Source organism: Rana temporaria, chromosome 7, assembly GCF_905171775.1.
Source record: "Rana temporaria chromosome 7, aRanTem1.1, whole genome shotgun sequence".
NCBI lineage: Eukaryota > Metazoa > Chordata > Amphibia > Anura > Ranidae > Rana > Rana temporaria.
In genome coordinates, this window is record NC_053495.1 from 62,181,362 (window position 1) to 62,203,029 (window position 21,668).

A 21,668-nucleotide genomic window follows, 5' to 3' on the forward strand; every position below is an offset into this window, starting at 1 on the left:
CGCTGTGTAAAAGTCTCACATGTGGTATCGCCATACTCGGGAGGAATAGCAGAATGTGTTTTGGGATGTAATTTGTGGTATGCATATGCTGTGTGTGAGAAATAACCTGCTAATATGACAGAAACAAGAAAAATTTATTTATTTTTACAGAATTTTTAGTCTTTTTTCTTTTATAGTGCAAAAAAATAAAAAACCCAGAGGTGATCAAATACCACCAAAAGGGGGTTTAAGTGCCCAGTGGTCAAGTGGTTAAAGGGATATTAAAGTCTTGTTTTTTTTTTATTAAAATAACAAACATGTAGGCCCAGATTCACAAAGCACTTGCGCCGACATATCTCACGATACGCCAACGTAAGTACAAATGTGCGCCGTCCCACATACTAAGATACGCCTGAAAATAGGCTTCCTACGACCCATGTAACTTGCCTACGCCGTCGTATCGTGGGCGCATATTTACGCTGGGCGCATTTGCCGCTCCCATTGATTTTCTATGCACATATGCAAATGAGGGAGATACGCCGATTCACGAACGTACTTGCGCCCGGCGCACAATATACCCGGTTTGCGCAAGTCGTACGTCCGGCGTAAAGTTATTCCCCATATATGAGCCGCAACCCATGCAAGGGTATGGACCAGGGAACACAAGCCGTCGTATCTTTTGTCGTTTACGTTGTACATGAATATGACTAGGCGTAGGTTACGTTCACATCGTAGGCAGTGATCCGTCGTATCTTAGAGAGTAGTTCCGACGTGATTCTGAGCATGCACACTGGATGCGCACGGGACGGCGCATGCGCCGTTCGTTATTCGTATCTTTATGGCGCTCGGCCCATCATTTGCATGGGGTCACGCCTCATTTGCATGGCTCACTTACGACGACTTACGCCTAAGAAACCCAGCGCAGATTTTGTGGCAAGTGCTTTGTGAATCCAGTGCTTGCCTCTCTGCGCTGCGTCTGCGTAGCGTAGAGAAGATACACTATGGCGGCATATATATGCGCCGATGTATGTGAATCCGGGCCATTATATACTTACCTGCTCTGTGCAATGGTTTTGCACAGAACATCTCGGATCCTCCAATGGCTCCCACTGCTGCCAAAAACCAATTAAGAGTTTCAGTGCCCTGAGAGACAAGGCTTTGATTTTTTTTGTGACTGCGACATTATGGCGGACACCTCAGACACTTTTGACACATTTTTGGGACCATTGTCATTTTCACAGTGAAAAGTGCTATAAAAATGCACCGATTACTGTGAAAATGACAATTGCAGTGAAGGGGTTAACCACCAGGGGGCGCCAAGGGGTTAAGTGTGCCCTAAGGGAGGGATTCTTACTGTAGGGGGGCGTGGCTGGATGTGTGACGTCACTGATTGTCGACAGGGAACAGACGATCAGTGACAAGCCACAGAGAAGAACGGGGAAGGTGTGTTTACACTCACCTCTCCCCGTTCTTCAGCTCCTGTGACCCGATTGCAGGACACCGGCGGCGATCGGGTCCCGCGGGCATGGTCACGGAACTTCGGACCTGGTTGCGAGCACGCCGCGGCGCGCGCGCAACCCACGGCTGGGCACTTAAAGGGCAACGTACCTGTACCACTTAAGGACCGCCTACCGCCGATATACGTCGGCAGAATGGCACGGCTGGGCACAGGCACGTAGCCTTTAAGAGCCCAGCCGTGGGTGGCGCGCGCACGCGACCCGGTCCGAAGCTCCGTAACCGCGCCCGCAGGGACCCGATCGCCGACGGTGTCCCGCGATCGGTCACAGGAGCTAAAGAACAGGAAGAGGTGTGTGTAAACACACCTTCCCCATTCTTCACTGTGGCAGTGTCCGTGATCGTTTGTTCCCTGATATAGGGAACGACGATCACTGATGTCACACGTCCAGCCCCGCGCCCCTACAGTTAGAAACACACATGAGGTCACACATAACCACTAGGGGGCGCCGAAGGGGTTAACTCTTAAACTGCAATTGTCATTTTCAGTTATCAGTGCATTTTTATAGCTCTTTTTGCTGTGAAAATGACAATGGTCCCAAAAATGTGTCAAAATTGTCTGATGTGTCCGCCATAATGTCGCAGTCACAAAAAAAAAAAAAAAAAAAAAAAAAAAAAAACACGCTGATCGCCACCATTAGTAGTAAAAAAAAAAAAGGTATTAATAAAAATGCCAAAAACTATCCTCTATTTTGTAAACGCTAAAAAAATGTGCGCAAACCAATCGATAAACGCTTACTGCGATTTTTTTTTACCAAAAATAGGTAGAAGAATATGTATCGGCCTAAGCTGAGAAAAAAATAATGTTTTTTTTTATCTTTTTTGAGTATATTTATTATAGGAAAAAGTAAAAAATATTGTTTTTTTTTCGAAAATGTCGCTCTATTTTTGTTAATAGCGCAAAAAATTAAAACCGCAGAGGTGATCAAATACCACCAAAAGAAAGCTCTATTGTGGAAAAAAAGAAAGCCAATTTTGTTTGGGAGCCACATCGCACGACCGCGCAATTGTCAGTTAAAACGACGCAAAGCCGAATCGCAAAAACTGGCCAGGTCCTTTACCTGCATAATGGTCCGGGTCTTAAGTGGTTAAGCTGAATGAGTTGTTTTACAAGGTGATCATTTACAAATCACTAAACCACTTAAGGACTGCAATACGAATATATACACATTGCGTTTTTTGAAGCAAATATTTTTTTTTTCACCTGCCGATTCAGTTCCTTATAAAAGTGATCAGAGGAGCTGATTAGCCACTGGCTCACTATTAGAAGCGGCTTCAGGGGTCATCCATTCCCCCCCCTCCCGCCGGTGTTTCTAGCGCTTAACGTTCTTACCAGCAAGCACGGGAAAACGATCTGGTGAGTCACAGCGGTGAGACGAAACAAGATCCTCTCTCCCCACCTGTATTAACTAGGTCTAGGAGAACTGGAGCAATATCATGATTTGCTGGTCTAAGGCTAAAATAAATCTTTTTTTAAAGCATAAGATCAATGTTTTTATTTTTTTATATTTTGCTTTTAAAAGGGTAGGAGAGATTTGGACCCCAGATCTTTCCATAAAGAGGACCTGCCATCCTCTTTATGGAAAAAAAAGTGATAAAAAAAAAAAGAAGGAAAAAGGGGGACTGTGTAAAAATATTTTAATATACAAAGAACAAAACAGCGCAGAAGTGAACGCATACCTAAGTTGCGCACACATTTGTAAACAGTAGCACAAATGTGAGATTTCACTGCAAATAATTCTAGCGCTAGACCTCCTCTAACTCTGAACAGGTAACCTGTAAAAGAAAATAAAAAATGTAAGCGTCGCCCATGGAGATTTTAGGTATCAAAATTTGTCGCCAATCCACGAGCGTGCGCAATTTTTTTTTTTTTTTGTTTACAAACGAGGTATCGCATCAGCCTCCATGAGACCCAATTTCACCAGGATTTCTTGGCCTCCAAAGACTGTAGTAGCTACAAACGTGGACCCATTATGCAAGACCAATTTGGGGAAACCCCCAATGGTAGTGAATGCAAGCTGAAGTGCAGAAGTGATATCCTCCATGTTGCAGCAACTATCCAGGGTCGCAGGGGAGATATCGGGGAAGATTTGCACCCTGTGGCCATCAGCCATTCATTATATTAGGCGTATTTCTGGCTGCATGCAGCATCTCCTCCTTCACCAGGAAGTCCTTCATACAAAAGACAATGTCACACGTTGGTTTAGGCCTAAGAGCATTGTGTATCCTGTCACACGTGAAAGATGCTGATTCTTGGTCAGGCAGAAGAGATTTAAATAGACTAACAGTTGAATCAGGTCTGTGACCGACTCAGGGATACCCTAATTGAAAAGGTGATTCATCAGAGAAAATGACTTTAACCCAGTCCTCAGCAGTCCAATCCCTGTACCTTTAGCAGAATATCAGTCTGCCCTTAATGTTTTTCCTGGAGAGAGAGTGTCTTCTTTGCTGCCCTTCTGGACACCAGACCATCCTCCAAAAGTCTTCACTTCACTATGCATGCATATGTACCTACACCTGCTGCCATTCCTGAACAAGCTCTGCATCGGTGGTGCCCTGATCCCACAGCTAAATCAACTGTAGGAGACTATCCTTGCACTTGCTGTACTTTGTGTGCCCTGAAGCCTTCTTTTCAAACACAGTGGAGGTGCTTTTTAATGGGATTAAGTTCATTTTGAAGGCAAAGAGGGACTTTGCAATTAATTGCAATTCATCTGATCATTCTTCATAACATTCTGGAGTATATGCAAATAGCAATCATAAAAAGGCAGCAGACTTTGGGAAAGTTAATATTTGTGTCATTCTCAAAACTTTTGGACACACACACACACAAAATATATTTTATATATATATATATATATATATATATATATATATATATATATATATATATATATATATATATATATATATATATATACATATACATATATACACACACACACACACAAACAAACATATATACATACACATTATATATATTAACTAGCTGAATACCCGGCGTTGCCCGGTCTTCCTATCTTAAGCTTTTGGGGAGGAAAATCATAGTAATATAAATATACCCATCTTTTATATAAGGGTGTAGGTAAGGGTTAATTTAACTGTCATATATTTTTATTTGGCATATAAGTAATATGTGTACCAGGTATTATTGAAATATCTCCAGGCGTACAGAAGTTATGTGGGAACATACATTTCCCACTGATTTGCATGGGACTTTAAACAAAAACCCAGACCTTCACAAATGGGGGTAGTTAAGGGATAAATTAACTATCCTATAGTTTAAGTGGACATATAAGTAACATGTGACCAAGTGTTATCGAAATATGTACAGTCGTTTGGAAGTTATGAAGCAACATGTATTTCCCATAGAGTTGAATGGGACTTTAAAGAAAAACCCAGACCATGGCAAATGGGGGTGGGTAAGGGTTAAACCACCTATCCTATGTTTGTTGCTGACATATAAGTAACATGTGTGCCAAGTTTCATGTTAATATCTTTAGCCGTTTGGACGTGATGCTGGAACATACATACATACATACATACATACACACACACACACACACACACACACACGTTGAGTTTTATATATATAGATTTATCCAGTTGGTGGTGTGCTCATGAATTACAACTTTAAAAAAAAATGCAAAAGGAAAAATGCCCAAATCACCTCATCCCTGACTCCTTTTATCTTGCCAGGAATGGCTGCCATTTGCTGAGAAACATCACCCTGGCTCTTTCTAACAGCTTCCAACTCTTGCTGGAGATGTTGGAGTTTTGTCTCCAGTTTTCCCAAGTCTTGCAGGAAATGTTCCCTTAAACTTTCCTGAGGTGGGCTGCAAAGAAAAGAACAATTAAGCTTGCATCCTAATATCAAGACTAGTAAACGTGTGCTTGTTTTAACAGGTGAATACTGACATGCATTTTGGTGCTGTCAAGTGCAAAAGTGTGCATTGTTGCGGTGTCAATTAGGTGGATTTACTAAAGGCAAACAGACTGTGCACTCATACCCAATCACATACAAGAAAAAAAAAAAAAAAACACACAGCATTTTTGCTTGCACATGAGTGGATGATGGAAGTCAGTAGCACTTCCCCTCATTTACTAAGCTCTGGAGCAACTGCATTTGCAGAGTGCACAGTCTATTTGCCTAAGACCCCTTTCACACTGAGGTGCTTTGCAGGCGCTATAATGCTAAAAATAGCGCCTGTAAAGCGCCCTGAAAGATGCTCCTCACGCTTAAGTGTGAAAGCCCGAGGGCTTTCACACTGGAGCAGTGCACTGGCAGGACACTAAAAAGTCCTGCTAGCAGCATCTTTGGAGCGGTGAAGGAGCGGTGTGTATACCGCTCCTGCCCATTGAAATGAATGGGCACCGCAGCTATACCGCCGCTAGCGGGGGTTAAAAATCGCCCCGGTAGCGGCCGAATAGTGGCGCAAAGTTGATGGTAAAGCGCTGCTATTTCTACCGCCGACGCACCCACCGCCCCAGTGTGAAAGGGGCCTTCAGTAGATCCACCCCAATAAGTGCCAAAATGCATAAAAGTGCATCACTGTGGTACTGGCGAATACAAAAGAGCATGTCATTCTGGTGTCATCAATTGCAAAATTGTGCATTGCATTAGAAGTCCAAAAAGGTGTACCATAGCAGTGTTGTCTAGTGCAGAAATACATGCTGGTGTGGTATTGGCAACTCCAAATGTGCTGGTCAGTGTTGGAAAGTACAAAAGGTCATGCTTAGCGCGATGTCAGACAAGTGTAGAAGTACATACTGATGCTGCACCTTTAAGGAAAAATGTGCATGTAGCTGCATTGTCAGCTAGTGCAAAAATCCATGGATGTGTGGTGTCGGTGAATGCAAAAGTGCATGTTTCAATAATGGCAAGTGCAAAAAAGCACATCATTGCATGCAGAAGGCACTTAGTTGCAATGTTGCAGAGTGCAGAAGAGTACATTGTGGCAAATGTGCATGCAGTGTGTTTGTCAGTAAGTGAAATGCGCAGCAATGTAGAAAGCAATAAGGTGTAGTGGTGGTAAGCGGGGTCTTGCTTGTCAGGTGCAGTGGCAGTGAGTAGGGTCTTGCAGCGGCAGTCGGTGGGGTCTTGACAGCAGCAGGAAAAGGGATCCTTTCAATCTGTGAATTAGGTCAGATGGCTCAATTCACATTAATATTTAGCAAAGCATTTATCTCTAGAATATAGATGAATGCTTTGCCATATGTTAATGTGCATAGAGCCAGCTGGCTAGGAGCACATTGCAAAGGCCTCTGAAACCAGGTGTAGTGCTGACCCATTTCCCTGTACATTGAAGAGAAGGCTGTTGCTCCCTCTTTCTGGCAAGGGAAATTGAGAGAGACAGGGAGCTGGAAGAACAGGCTGTGGTCACAGTATGTGGGCAAGGACTGGTGTCAGCCTGTGGACAAGGCATACTATCAGACTGCAGGCCTGGTGCCCTCAGTTCACCGCACTGTTATGGTAGCGAGGGGCGATTATTCCACTGCACACTTCGTATGGACATACACAGGTGAAGATTATCATAACAGAAACCTACAGAACCCCTTAAACATGCTTCCGAACACTTCTGACTCTGGCTTCTCTAGGGCTGCCGAGAGTGCCAAATCCCATTGTGCGCTCTGCTATGGCCCAGGAGGTGTGAGAGAGGGTGAAGCTTGCTGTTCCCCCCACTTCCTGGGTTTTAATTTTATTTATAGGGATTTGTGTCTACTTTCACATAGGCCATGACTTATAATTTTACCTTAAGGATGCCCTGGAGGAAAGGCGAAACGCTTTGACGCTTTTCCGGTTCCCTAACCAACGACGCCACTTCGTCATTGGTTAGGAAACCGTGGAACGCCACTTCATCGTTGGTTAGGAAACCGTGGAACGCACAACGAGTCGCTACGAACCATAGGAGCCCCACTCTCGTCCTACGCTCCTTTTTATCTGCATGCAGATAAACACACAATCGGATCTTCCGTCAGAAAAACCTTGGATGGTTTTTCCGACGGAATTCCGCTCAAGCTTGGCTTGCATACACACGGTCACACAAAAGTTATTGGAATTTTCGTCCGTCAAGAACGCAGTGACGTACAACACTATGACAAGCCGAGAAACGCAAGTTTAATGCTTCCGAGCATGTGTCGAATTGTTTCCGAGCATGCGTCCGAATTTTGCACGTCGGAATTGCTACAGACGATCGGATTTTCCGATAGGAATTTTTTCCGTCTGAAAATTTGAGAACCAGCACTCAATCTTTTGTTGGCGGAAATTCCGACAGCAAAAGTCCGATGGAGCAAACACACGGTCGGAATTTCTGTTCAAAAGCTCACATCGGACTTTTGTTGTCAAAATTTGTTTGGAGATCCCATTAAGGAGGTCCAGAGTCCCATCTTTCTCACACCAGTAACAATCGTGCCCCAGACTGCAAAGCTGCATGTCTATTTTTATGGTGAGTGGGGGATACGAGAGGGAGTATGGCACACGGAACAGCATGTTTACGTGAAGCACTTCAGCACCTTCTAAATCATTTTGGGGCATCAAGCACTTTATAAAAGAAACTGTTTTTGCAATTGTTTGTCATATGACATATGTGTAGCTTTCTTAAATTTACCTTTTAACCTCTGCCCTGAGCTGCAAAATCTGGTCTTCGACATCCTGTGGAAAGAAAGGACAATCTGTTTTCAGTGAAAATATATACAAATGTATATATCACCACAACTGCCCATCTCAAATGGATTCAGACTGAGTCTGATCTGAAAGTATTGCATACTGTGCAGATTTCAGTATGGTCTTACCTCATCTCCCTGTTTTTTTTCCTCATCAGTACATTATCATGCTAAAACATAAAATACACAACTTTTCTTTTTTTCCAGTGTTCACCTCACATATTTTTCTCACCTTAGACATTTGAAGCATTTTTTGAAGAATGTCCTCCAGATGATCTTGTTGCTCCTGTCTTAGTCCTATCAATGCAGTCTAGAACAATGAAACCCACAAGTACAGTGAAATTGCATTATTTAGTCACCATTCTATGCATGTACAGTACTGTGCAAACGTTTTAGGCAGATGTGAAGTAATGTAAAGAATGCTTTCAAAAATATATAATTTGTTTATTTTTATCAATTTCACAAAATGCAAAGTGAGAGAACAGAAGAAAAATCTAAATCAAATCAATATTTGGTGTGACTACCCTTTGGCCTCAACCCAGCAACAATTTCTACACTAGCACACTTTGGACACTTGTACAAAGTCAGGAAATTTGTAGGATTAGAATTCGGTGTATGGTGAACCAATTATGCCAAACAGGGGCTAATGATCATCAATTTCATATGTGGGTTGAAGCACAGTCAATAACTGAAACAAACAACTGTGAAGGAGGCTTAAAATTGGGTGAGGAACAGCCAAACTCTGCTACAAAGTTTCAGGAGTGCGTAAACACCCCTGTTCCATGACAGCTGCTGGTTTTGGCTATGAGACATCTGTCTGTCCACCTGCAAGGCAATTGATGTAGCCAGTCTCTGGGTGGAGACCAAACCTGATTTAAGACAGCCAAGCCTGCAGTCTCATGCCTGTCTAAAGCAAAAAGACACAAGGTAGCTATACTGCATCAGCAAGTCTCTCCCAGGTGAAGCGTTCAACGCAGACTGGGGTTTCAAGATGTGCTGTTTAAGCTCTTTTGAAGAAGCACAAATAAACAGGCAAAATTTAGATCCGTAGACACAGTGGTCGGCCAAGAAAATTGAATGCAGCAGATGAAAGACACATTATGCTTACCTCTACTTCCCTTTGACGTTGGAAGATGTCTAGCAGTGCCATTAGCACAGAACTAGTGAAAACCATTGGGGACCTAGGTACACCCATCTACTGTCCAGAGAAGTGTGGCCAGAAGTTGTCATACCTCCGACATTAAAACAAGGCAACGCGACTCAACTATTCACAAAAACAACCCTAACTGCCGTCATTAACAAATATCGGTGTAAAGAAGAACAAGGGGTCCTAGAACTGCTGGCTTGGTCCCCACCGAGCCCTGATCTCAAAATCATCCAGTCTGTCTGGGATTACATGAAGAGACAGAAGAATTTGAGGCCCGGTGGTTAGTTCTCCAATATGTTTGGAACAACCTAGCTGCAGAGTTCCTTCAAAAACGGTGTGTAAGTGTACCTAGAATTTATGCCGTTTTGAAAAAAAAAAAAAAGGGGGTCACATCAAATATTGATTTCTCTTCTGTTCATTTACTTTCCATTTTGTTAATTAGTAAAAACAAACTATTAATACTTTTAATTCTGAAAGAATTCTTAATTTACAGCATTAAATGTGCATAAAAACCTTTGCACAGTAGTGTAAATCGGTAAAAAAAAAAAAAAAAAATCATCATACCTTTGTTTTCTCTGTGCCTTCTTGCAGAATCTCTTCTCTTAAAGCTGAATCTCTGGAGCTGGAAAGACCTTTGAAAACCTGAATAACCTCTTCTCGATTTATTCCAGTGTCTGTGGTGGAGGCCAATTCCATAGTTCTTAACAATTTTTGTTCATCCTCTAGGCCCTGAAACCTTTTTTCTAGAGACTTCATGCGAGACATTACTTCAGCCTTTTAAAGAAAAGAATATGTTTATAAGAAAAATGTCTAAAACATTATAGTTGTTGGAAATGGAAAAAATAAAAAAAGAATTCAATCATTACCCATTACTTACCATAAAAAAAAAAATATATATATATTTTTTGCCAGTCGATGAGAAATGGGGTCATCTACTGGGCATATGCCAGTAGTTGACCAAGTATGTTATAAAACACTTTCTAAAATAGTGACATGTGTGCACCTGCAAATGTAGGGACCCAAACTATTCCAGTGCCTTTTTTAATCTCTATTGTCACTCTGGATAGCCAAAGATGAGGTGGACCTGGCCTTCTATACATATTCAGACAGCCCCTGGGATATGAGGGGGGGGGGGACATATACCTGCCTGACAACCTGAAACTAAAAAGTATAAACTCATTCAAGTGTCACATGAGAGAATAAGTGAGCATGAAAAACAAGGGTGGCAAAATAGTTCAAAAGATTCACAAAAAAAAAATACACTGTAGCTGACTACAGCAGACGTTATACATATACAAGGCAAGAGATTACCTGAAAGGTGCATTAAATCAGTAAGATAATGGAGAATGATGGAATTTGTAAAAAAAAAAACACAAACAAACAACCTTGCTACTTTCCTCCATGCTGCAGCATCAGTTTTAAGATGCAGCTGCCCCACACAAGCTATAAAACGGAGAACTGAAAGATCACATGACCGCTGATTGCTCAGTTCTTGGTCTCCTCTGAGCAGAGACCGGTAACTGTCAGTAATCGCTTTTGGCTCTGGCTGGAATGTGCTGAAAAGCAGAGCCAGCTGTTAGTCAGGCAGCCAAGTGAATCCCGACAACATTGTCAGGATCCTTACAAAGCATGGCGTGGCTCTGCCCCATCAAATAATAGCAGGCAAAACCCGCCATCAGCTGACTCTGGGTCCAGGAAGAACAAAAGAGAAATATGGACAAAAAAGCTTCGGCCATACTTTTCTTTTAAAGTGGTTCTAAAGGCTAAAGGTTTGTTACCTTAATGCATTCTCTGCAGCTCACCCCCGATGTCAATGGACACACAGAGCCGGCTTGGGATAGGGCTCGCACGAGTGCCCACATAGCAAACAGCATGCTATGGGGGCATGCAGTATGGGACAGGATCCAGGATCCCCAACAGAAGGACCTGAGAAAAAGGAAAATTGGGCTGGCCTGTGCAAGACTTTTTTTTTTTTTTTTAAATTAGAGCATTTACAATCACTTTATTTGTATAGTTGTAGGCTCCTGCACAATACTGGCTTATGATTCTCAGTTTTGCATGGTTGCGGCAAATTTAATTGGCTAGGTACTTTTCTGACTGTCCATCCACAGTGCTCCCTGCTCCATCCTCCACAGGCACAAACACGCAAGTTATTTTGAAGATATTGTTTAGCAGCTGGGTTGCGCATGCATTCCCCCTACTTTTTTTTTTTTTTTTGTTTACAAACTTTATTTGGTACAAAATGGTGGTACAAAAAGCAAAATGGCATACAAAAAAAAAAAAAAAGAGTACACATAAGAAAATGTCCAGGAGTCAAAAAATAGACAATAGTAAACTATACAAATCTTATGTAACATTAATAAAACATAGTTCTAAAGAGTAGAGAATTAAGATGAGGGTCAAAAGGTAGATATAAAACCATAAGTGTTATTAGGATAAACAGATCAGCAAAAGGAATTATGCGATTTAGATGGGATTAAAGAAAGTAGCGGAATGTTCAAACCATGGGTCCCATTTTTTATTATATATATATATATATGGATCGAATTTTGAACAATGTGATAGATTTTTTCCATAAGGTTTATATTGTTAATTTTCGTTTTCAATTGATCTAATGGAACTGTGGGGGGTTTCCAGTGAAAAGCAAACAGCCAGTGGATCGCAACACAGATTGTGTGGATTAATCTCATGTGCTGTATGGGGAGGCCTATAATAGGGGAGAACAGAAGACAGTTCTGAACTGTCAGTTTGACATTGTAGTTTGAAATCTTAGGCCCCGTACACACGATAGAATCCATCCGCTGAAAAATCCCAGCAAATGGGTTTCAGCGGATAGATCCTATGGTGTGTACACTCCAGCGGATCTGTTTCCGCGGGTATTTCTCCCCTGGGATGGATTCCAGCAGATCGAATATTTGCTGACATGCCAAACAAATCCATCTGCTGGAATCCATCCCAACGGATGGATCCGCTGGTCTGTATAGACTCACCGGATCCATCCGTCCGAAGGGATCCCCCGCATGCGTCGTAATGATTCGACGCATGCGTGGAATTCCTTATATGACAGCGTCGCGCACGTCGCCGCGTCATAATCGCGGCGACGGCGCGACACGTCATCGCCAGAGGATTTCGGTGCGGATTTCAATGCGATGGTGAGTACACTCACATTAAGAGTGGTTGAGAGTGTATATTTGCATCCTGAATGATGTTTGTAACTAACCGAATGTTATCCGTGATTTGTCTACCTTGGATAAAACCAGATTGATATGGGGAAATTAGAGTGGGGATTATAGCGGATAGTCTGTTTGCTAAAAATCTACTAAAAATGTTAAGATCATTGTTAATGACTGAGATGGGTCTATAATTCTGGGGCAGTGTGTGGTCTTTGTTCGGTTTTGGAATGAGGGACATATTTGCAAGTAACATTTCCTCTGGGAATTGGTCTCCTTTCAGTATATTGTTGAATAGTTTGGAGAGGTGTGGTATAAGGAATTGGTGATATTGTTTATAATATAAGGAGGAGAAACCATCGGGGCCAGGGGCAGAGTTCTTTTTGAGTAATTTAATTATTTGAAGTAATTCCTCCTCCGTACAGGGTGCATTTAGTGATTCTATATTAGTTTTAGTTAATTTGGGGAAGGGGAGATTATCCAACCAATTAATGGAGGAGAGAGGGATTGTAGAGTTTGGCGCTGAAAGGGAGGTTCGAATAAAAGTTTTTAAAGATAGAAAAAATCTCTTGTGGTTGAGTGATTAGTTGGTTTGAGCTATTTTTAAAGGGTCACTAAAGGAAAAAAATTTTTTAGCTGAAATGACTGTTTACAGGGCACAGAGACATAATAGTTAACTGATTCCTTTTAAAAATGATTAAAAACTGATAAAAAAACAATCATATAATGTGCCTGCAGTGTAGTTTCGTTTTTGCTGTTGTTTGCTGGTTCTCTGATGTACAGAGAGCCACTAGAGGGCAGTCAGCCAATAGAGAGCAGTGATACTTTGTCTAAAACTCCTCAGCACCAATCCAGTTTCGTTTTACACACAGTAATCACACCTCCTTGATTAGTGACCACCGTGAGAAATCTCCCAGTACTGTGGTTATCAGGAAACAGGCAACCAGGAAGTGTCCAGAACAGAGAGGATTTACAGCAACATCAAAGCAAAAACGAACAATGAGGACATGAAACCAGGACTGCAGCAAGGTAAAGGAAGCTATTTAGCTAAAAAAAAAAATTCCTTTAGTGTCCCTTTAAGTTTATAAACGTGTGTGGGTTTAATTGTTTGATTGAGTTTCCTGGCGAACATTGTAGAATAAGAGTTACTAGATAAGAAAAATTTTGCCTTAGACCACCGAAGAGCTTTTTCTGCTCTAAAAGTGAGAAGAGAGTCCAGCTCTGTGCGTTTCTGTGATATCAATTTAAGGGTATCTGGGTCTTGTGAACGCGTATGGTCTTTATATGAGTTTTGGAGATCTTTTGTAAGGGAGTGAATCTTTTACCATTTACTTATATTACATTGTGCAGCTCGCTTAATAAGGTGACCCCTCACTACTGCTTTGTGTGCTATCCACAGAGTGGAGGGAGAGATATCAGGGTTTGAGTTTAATATGAAGTAATCCTTAATTTCAGATGCTTTTTTTTGTTGATGAACAGGGTCCGAAAGTAAAGATTCATTTAATCTCCATGAGTAAGGGGTATTGGTAAGGCCTATGAATTCTGTACTAAGAGTGACAATTTGGTGGTCCGACCAGTATTGCGGCATCATGTGTGTTAGCTAGAATAATAGGGGTACAGAATATGTGGCCAATGCGAGAGTGTGAGTCATGTGGGTGAGAGTAGAATGTATATTCACGTGCACCTATGTTTAAAGCTCTCCAAGAGTCTATTAGCTGTAGATCGTTTAAATGTGTAATGGTTGTTTTAGATAGTGTTTTAGAACTCAAGTTTTGTTTGCTACGATCCAGATTCGCTTGCATGACCGAGTTAAAGTCACCACCTACTATGATATGTGAAGAGTGGAGTTGTTGCAATTTGTTAAAAAATTGGGTGAAAAATTAGGTCTGTGCATCATTAGGTGCATAAACATTAGCCACAGTAAGCTCTCTACTGATAGGGTGCCTTTAATTATGATGAACCTACTTTCATGGTCTTTATAAACTTGCTGAATTTCGAATGGAAAAGAATGGTGAAAAAAAACTGCCACTCCCTTGGTTTTGGAGGAGGATGTGGTGTAAAAGGATTGATTATATGCTTTGTGAAAGAAGGTAGGATGAGCATCCTTCATAAAGTGTGTTTCCAATCTTGGCTTTTAACTTATTATACTGCAAGAACGCCTTCTTTCTTTTGTTTGGGGAATTGAATCCCTGCACATTATGAGAGATTAATGTAATAGCCATAAACCATAGAGAGTGTCATAAGAATTCAACAGGAAGTGAGGTAACTGAGAAACTGTAAGTTTAGGGGGGGGGGGCAGGGAGCCAGGGGTCTTGATCTGTTTAATGACCTATTATTAGACCAGACTGTAAGGAAACCTGAGACAAGTATAACTTCAACAAATAAAAAAACTTTTGCAAAGAGTGTACCATATTTACCATCTCTATCAGAGATTACATCTAATGTACCATTAAATATGTTTAACCAAACATAGAAATGTAGGAAAAAAAAGGGGTTGAAAGAAAAAAATTTCTTCAACCGACAGTGAAGCAACAATAGACCAGACAATAGAAACTCAGTGATGTCGACATACAACTGCGAATAACCAACACTGTAACCAATGTTAAATTAAGAAAAATGAAAACCCATAGTAATTCGCAGTTCAGACGAGAAAGGGCAGCCCTCATATTAAAGAGAGCAGTCCTGACTGAGTGGGGGAAAATCATAGCTATACGGGGCGGGGAGCCACAAAAAATTTACATTAGTAAAAATACCTGTGACGATCATTGCTGAGACAACCAAACAGATTACCGCCAAAAAAAAAACATATATAAACTATCTCAGGCACAGACTCTAAGTCCAAAAATTGTGCAGTGGAACCCATAACTGAATTACACAAGTCATATTAAGTGCAAAAAATTCTATAAGAGAGACCACATTAGAGGAGGTAGGTGTAATTATCTATTATGTTAAACCAGAAAAACTATCTGGTAAATGTATAAAGCCCACATAAAAAATAAATTAAAAAAATAAATAAATGTATAATATATATATATACACACACACACACACACACACACACACACACACACACACACACACACACACATTGTGTGTGTGTGTGTATATATATATATTATATACATATACACACACACACACACACACACACACACACACATACACAATTAAGCCTGAGGCGAGTTGGGCAATATTTGCCCATGAAAGGAGCTACAGGAGAATTACAAACATTACTATATCTGTTGATGACCATCAGTGTGTAGGAGTCAGCTAGCCAATATATCTTGCATAGCAAAAAATGATCAGCATATGGAAATCCTGAAAAGGGTAAGACATACCAGCATATGGCAGTGTTACCACATAACTGACAACCTCTTAACAAATATGTATGGTAACACTATATCATCTACACCATTACATGTACTATGATATTGTAATAACTTGAAGTAGCATGAGGGCAACATTGCAAAATAAACTAAATGAAACCTCATAATAGAAACCCAGAATACCTACTTAAATATGTACTTAACCTAGGGTTAAAGTGAGCAGCAAAAAGCTATATCAATATGAAAAAAGAGAAAAAAAAAAAAACAGATTTAAAACCTGAGACCAATTGTTAGGTAAACCTGAGGAAAAAAGGATTAAATGGGTGAACCAAGGAAAAGGGTAGTTATTTCAGGCGCCATGGATCGGCGTTAGGTCTGAATCTGCGACAGTCTCCTCAGATTACTCTTGTGTTTACCCGATAGGTGCTGGGCGAGGCGTGGATGGGGTGTGCGGGAGATTGCTAGGTTCCATCAGTTCCATCAGTTCCAACTTGAGCAAAATATCCTGTCCTTCTGGGATGGTGGTGGCGATGTAAGTGGTTCTGTTGTGAGGGACAATCAGCTTAAAAGGGAACCCCCATCTGTATCTGATCAGATGGCAGTGTAATCTTTCATTCTTCTGCGTCTGTCCAGCGTTGCTTGGGATATGTCAGGATAGATTTGCAGCTGGACTCCCTCCAAAGTGATATTTCTCATGCTTCTAGCAGCGCGCATGATCTCCTCCTTCACCAGAAAGGCTTTCATACATAGCACTATATCTCTGGGTGGTTTGTCAGGAGAGGGTTTAGCTCTCAATGCACGGTGAATACGATCGCAGAAAAAAGCCTGGGGACTCTGATCTGGCAACAGGAGCTGGAAAAGCTTAACGGAGTAAGGTACCAGGTCTGTGATGGTTTCTGGGACCCCTCTAATTCTTAGGTTAGACCTTCTGTTTCTGTCGTCCAGGTCCTGGACATGTGCCTGCAGCTGTGTAAAAGCAGATGAGAGGGATTCATGTTCCCTGGAGAGGTCATTAAAAGCAATGGAGAGTTCATCATGCTTGTTTTCTAACAGGTCTGTGCGAGACCCTAGTGAGGCTATTTCCTGGGACAATGTGCTTGTGGACTTCTGGATCTCTGTCTGGAATTTGTCAAGGAGCTTAGTGCAAATAGCTTCTAGGCTAATGTCCAGGTCTGCCTTAGTAAGTGGGGTGTACTCACTGTTTGTTGCAGAGTTCATTTCCAGAGGTGCCTGTGGAAGTTCTTGTGCAGAGGAGGAGGGGGGAGGGGAAAGCATGGCTCCAGCACCATGCTTAGCCATCTTGCCACGCTGCTGTGATCTGAGGAGATAATGAGTGAGGGTTTTCTGGCTGCTCCAGCGTCTCCTCTTCCCTAAATTCGGCATGCACAGGTGCTAGTGTGCAGGGGTGCCAATAAAAAGAGCTTTTGGCAGTGTGAATCGCCCTGATGTGTGGCTGAGAGCCCTGTGAAGACTGGAGCTCTCTCTAAGTGGGACTGCGCTCCGCCCCATGTCTCAATGCTTCTCCATTGCCCCTACTTTTCAATGTCCATCTAGACAGAATTTTTTTTATTGGTTTGGACTCACTTTTTTTGACAAATGACAAGAATACCGTATATCAAAGGCTGGTTAGGGTACAAACCTGGAATTTTAGAGGCTCTAGTTGGGGTCCTGGACGGTCTCCTCTAAAGGCACTGTCTTCTGCAATTTTTTGTGAGCCAGAAAATGCAGCCATTGGAACAGATAACAAACCACGAAGTCCAAATGGGTAATAATGCCATAACCCTGATAAGAAAATACATTAAATTAAAAAGATCCTCCCTACATTAAAGAAACCCCAAAAGGAACAGTGAAACAGATAAGCTGTACATTTTAAACTTGGATCCCTTGTCTGAGCATGGAAACCTTACGTTTTTGGGGTAGTCAAATACCCCACACTGGTGATCAGATAAATCCCTGGATTAATCTCTTTAGGTATTTAAAGTGGAACAAAAGTGAACAAATCCAAAATTGTGACCTGTGAAATTGCCATGCAATAAGTTCCAGTTATCACAAGTCTATGTTCCATGTGCAATTCCATTATTTCAATCAATATCAGGGTATTAAAAAATAAAACCGCAGAGGTGATCAAATACCACCAAAAGAAAGCTCCATTTGTGGGAAAAAAATGTGGTTACAGTGTTGTATGACCACGCAATTGTCATTCAAAGAGTGAGAGCGCTGAAAGCTGAACATTGGTCTGGGCAGGAGGGGGGGGGGGGGGGGTTTAAGTGCAAGTGGTTAAAATGTATGTTCACATACTTTATTTTCTTCCTCTTGCAAAACCTTAAAGTGGAACTTTAGTTAGGTAAATTAAAACAAACAATTACCTGCAGCCATCAGAGCCAAAATTAGAAGAAGTAGTAGAATCAACAGTGCTTTCTTTAGAAAATTATAAGGCCTGCAAAATTAAAACATGTTAAAATGTCATACTTTGTATATATAAAAATAAAAGTTTCAGGGTTCATGCATGTGTACACCAGACCCCAAAGTCAAATGCAGCATATATACAAGGTACTCCTGAATGGTTTTGACTTACAGCCAATATTCTTTTATTTGCTCATTGCTCAAGTAGTTAAAGTGATACTGAACTCTGGTTTTAAAAATAAAAAGTATGTATTTCTAGCTCAAAAAAGTTGTTATACGTCGGTGTAAGTGATTTGTGAATCTGGGCCTATGGGCTTTGTAGTGTGCATATGACCGCAACCAACATGCACTGCTCCTTACAAATGAAAGGGAGATGGAAAATAAGAAGTTTGGGAGCTTAATAGTATCTAATAAGGACATTACAAAGAGGTGAAAAACAGTAAAGTAATTTAATGAGAAATAGAAAACATGACTATTAAAACGGAACTTCAGTAATTTTTTTCAACTTTCCATCCATTAAATCTCTGCCAGTTAACCACTTAAGGACCGAACCTCTTTCTGAGATTTGGGGTTTACAAGTTAAAAACATTTTTTGGGCTAGAAAATCACTTGGAACCTCGAACATTTTATATATACATTTTTTTTCTCTCTGACAACCTAGTGAATAAAATGTAGGTCATTTTTGTCACACCGTATTTGGGCAGCGGTCTTACAAGCACACTTTTTTGGGGGGAAAAAATCACTTTTTTTTTATTAAAAAAAACAGTAAAGTTAGCCTTTTTTTATATTGTGAAAGATAATACGGTTACGTTGAGTAAATTGATACCAAACATGTCACACTTCAAATTTGCGCCCACTCATGGAATGGCGACAAACTTTTACCATTAAAAATCTCTATAGGGACATTTTAAAAAAATTCTACAGGTTGCATGTTTTGAGTTACAGAGGAGGTCTAGGGCTAGAATAATTGCTCTCGCTCTAATGATTGCGACGATACCTCACATGTGTGGTCTAAACACTGTTTTCATATGTGGGCGCTACTCACGTATGCGTTCGCTTCTGCGCACAAGCTCGTTGGGACTGGGGCGCTTTAAAAAATATATATAAAAAATATATATATATTTTTTTTAACATCCCTTGTAAGAGAAAAAAAGCTTTTAAGGACCTCTTAAATATTAGATCTGGGATAAAAAAGGTCTCAGTTCTCATATTTACACAAACATTTTTTTTATGTAATTTTAAAAAAGGTCCCTTTAAGAGCATTGGGCGGAAGTGACGTTTTGACATTGGTTCCGCCCTGCAATGATATGGAGACTCGTCTCCATGTCAGGCTAGGAAGAGGGATCCGATCGCCTCCAGTAAACCTCTTCCGCCACAGAGACCACTTTTATCTTGAAGCAGACCACCCACTCTTTAAAGCGGAGGTTCACCCTCCAAATCAACTTTCCAGCATCCTTAACCTACATCAAATGTAAGCATCATAGCGTTGTCCAATTTTGTTAATGGTCCGTTACCTGTATTTAGATGTGCTTCCTGGTTTCTATCCCAGCGGGGAGTGGGCGTTTCTCTACTTTCCCCGACGGCGCTGTGCATTGTGGGCGCTGTTTGCTATGTTCTGTTGCAGTGACGTGTAGGCCAATCAGATCACAGCACCCGAACTCTCTGTGCGTGTAGTCTCGCGCTAGTTGTGCTGTCATGTGACGCGGGAAGCGCGTCATGTGATGAGGGCGGAATACATATTCGCCATAGTAAACAAAGGATCGCCATTACAGCCCTGGACTAGTGTTACATCACAGCGGGGCGTGTCCTTTTCAGGACACCGCCCGCCGTTGTGATGGCAACTTTGCAGTGTTGACGGCGCGACTCGCCGTCAACACTGCACATGCGCGGGATTTCGCGGTGAATGCTGGGACATCAGCATTCACCGAATCCCGGAAGAAATGCAGGAGGGCTTCAAGGTGCCCTCAATGAAGATGGCAATGTCCATCACTAGTTTTTATAAAATATCCTTTACTACAAAACCGCGATCGTGGCGGCTAAAAGATCGGCAATAGTAAGTCAAGAACTGTTTATTTGAATAGCAGCAGAGTAGTGTTAAAAAAAAAAAACGATTCCCAGCAGAACCACCGCTTTAAGAGGATACCGAGGTTATCGCTACCACAACAACAGTATTTCTCTTCAAAATAGCGACGTATAACGACGGTGGGCGGTCCGGAAGTGGTTAATACCTTATACAGCCCACTTCCAGGTTCTTGTCTGGTAAAAAGCCTAAGCTTAGGAGATCATGCACAGCTCTCTCTCTCACCCAATGAGAGCTAGAGAGCTGGAGGCGTGCCTCTATAAAACCAGACGTGAACACGCAGCAGCTTCAGCTGCCCACAGTTAAAATGGTTGCAGCCAGACTCAGTGGTGGGAGATTTCTGCAGCATATTTGGCATGTACAGTATCATAGTATATAAAAAATATGCAAAGTGGTTGGAGGGAGGCGTCAGAATGTTTTTATTACAACTTATGTGAGCGGAGTGCAGTTCCTCTTTAAGTAGTGGGTGTGTATGGATTTTATTTGGAAAATAAAGGATCTCATTTAGTGTTACTTTAATTCAAGCTGCTTCTCACATAAACATGTACTATGACTACAAGACTATAATTAAGACGGATTTTATATTTTTAAGGTCTTGTTATTATAAAGTTGCACTTTTCACCACATGGCAAAAAAAAAACAAAAAAAACACCACATGTATTTGCTGTTTAGCTGACTGAGTAAGACTGTTCCCATGTTTGGTGAGGTAACCCAGTATAAAGCAAAATAGTTTTACCATGTTGGATACTTATGGCCTCTAAAGCTGTTGAAAAAAAAAAAAAAAAGGGATCTTCCGAATTTACAGAATCCTAGCAAATCATAAATGCTTGAAGACAAAGACTATTCAAAGTAGGGGGGGAGGGGGGAAGAAACACAAACTGTCTTTGAATGTATAACAATTGAATAATTTAAGTTATTTTAATATCTTTTCAAGCAATTTCATTTCAGCTGATCAGAACTGCCCCTAAAAATGTAACAACGTGCGTCATACTTAAGTTATGTCTATTATTTAAATACATTTTGTTTGCTTTACTGACCGGGTTAAAATAAAGACATCAAGAAGAGAAGCAGAGGTGGTCATACGATACCAGGTTGTACCAATCCACCAGTAAAAGAGTCCGAATACCTGACCTAAAGAATGGAAGGAAAAAAAGTAACTGAGATTAATACATCATTCAGAATAGATACAATTATGTAAAAAGAAAACCCCATGCATTTTTTTATATACAGATGTACTGGAAAGATGAACTCTCTAGGATGCCTTTAGCTATACCTTGTAGTTTTATTCTCCAATATGGACTACAATCATGAAATGGACAGTCGCAGACGATTTTATACACGATATCCCTATAGTGTGCTTTGGCTCTATAATCAGCTGCTTCCTG

At 41.2% G+C, this 21,668-nt stretch overlaps 1 protein-coding gene across 4 annotated transcripts in view; it reads right to left on the bottom strand.

Annotated features, from left to right (window-relative positions):
• Positions 1-21,668, bottom strand: part of SUN2 (Sad1 and UNC84 domain containing 2) — a 115,290-nt gene that overhangs the window by 27,146 nt on the left and 66,476 nt on the right. For all 4 annotated transcript variants that reach the window (XM_040359485.1, XM_040359486.1, XM_040359483.1 and 1 more), the window contains exons 7-13: positions 21,321-21,414; positions 18,167-18,237; positions 17,440-17,582; positions 9,869-10,078; positions 8,390-8,467; positions 8,103-8,146; positions 5,165-5,330 (exon numbers count right to left, since the gene is read on the bottom strand). In XM_040359485.1, the coding sequence (XP_040215419.1) occupies positions 5,165-5,330; positions 8,103-8,146; positions 8,390-8,467; positions 9,869-10,078; positions 17,440-17,582; positions 18,167-18,237; positions 21,321-21,414 (806 nt within the window). The remainder of the gene's footprint in view (positions 1-5,164; positions 5,331-8,102; positions 8,147-8,389; positions 8,468-9,868; positions 10,079-17,439; positions 17,583-18,166; positions 18,238-21,320; positions 21,415-21,668) is intronic.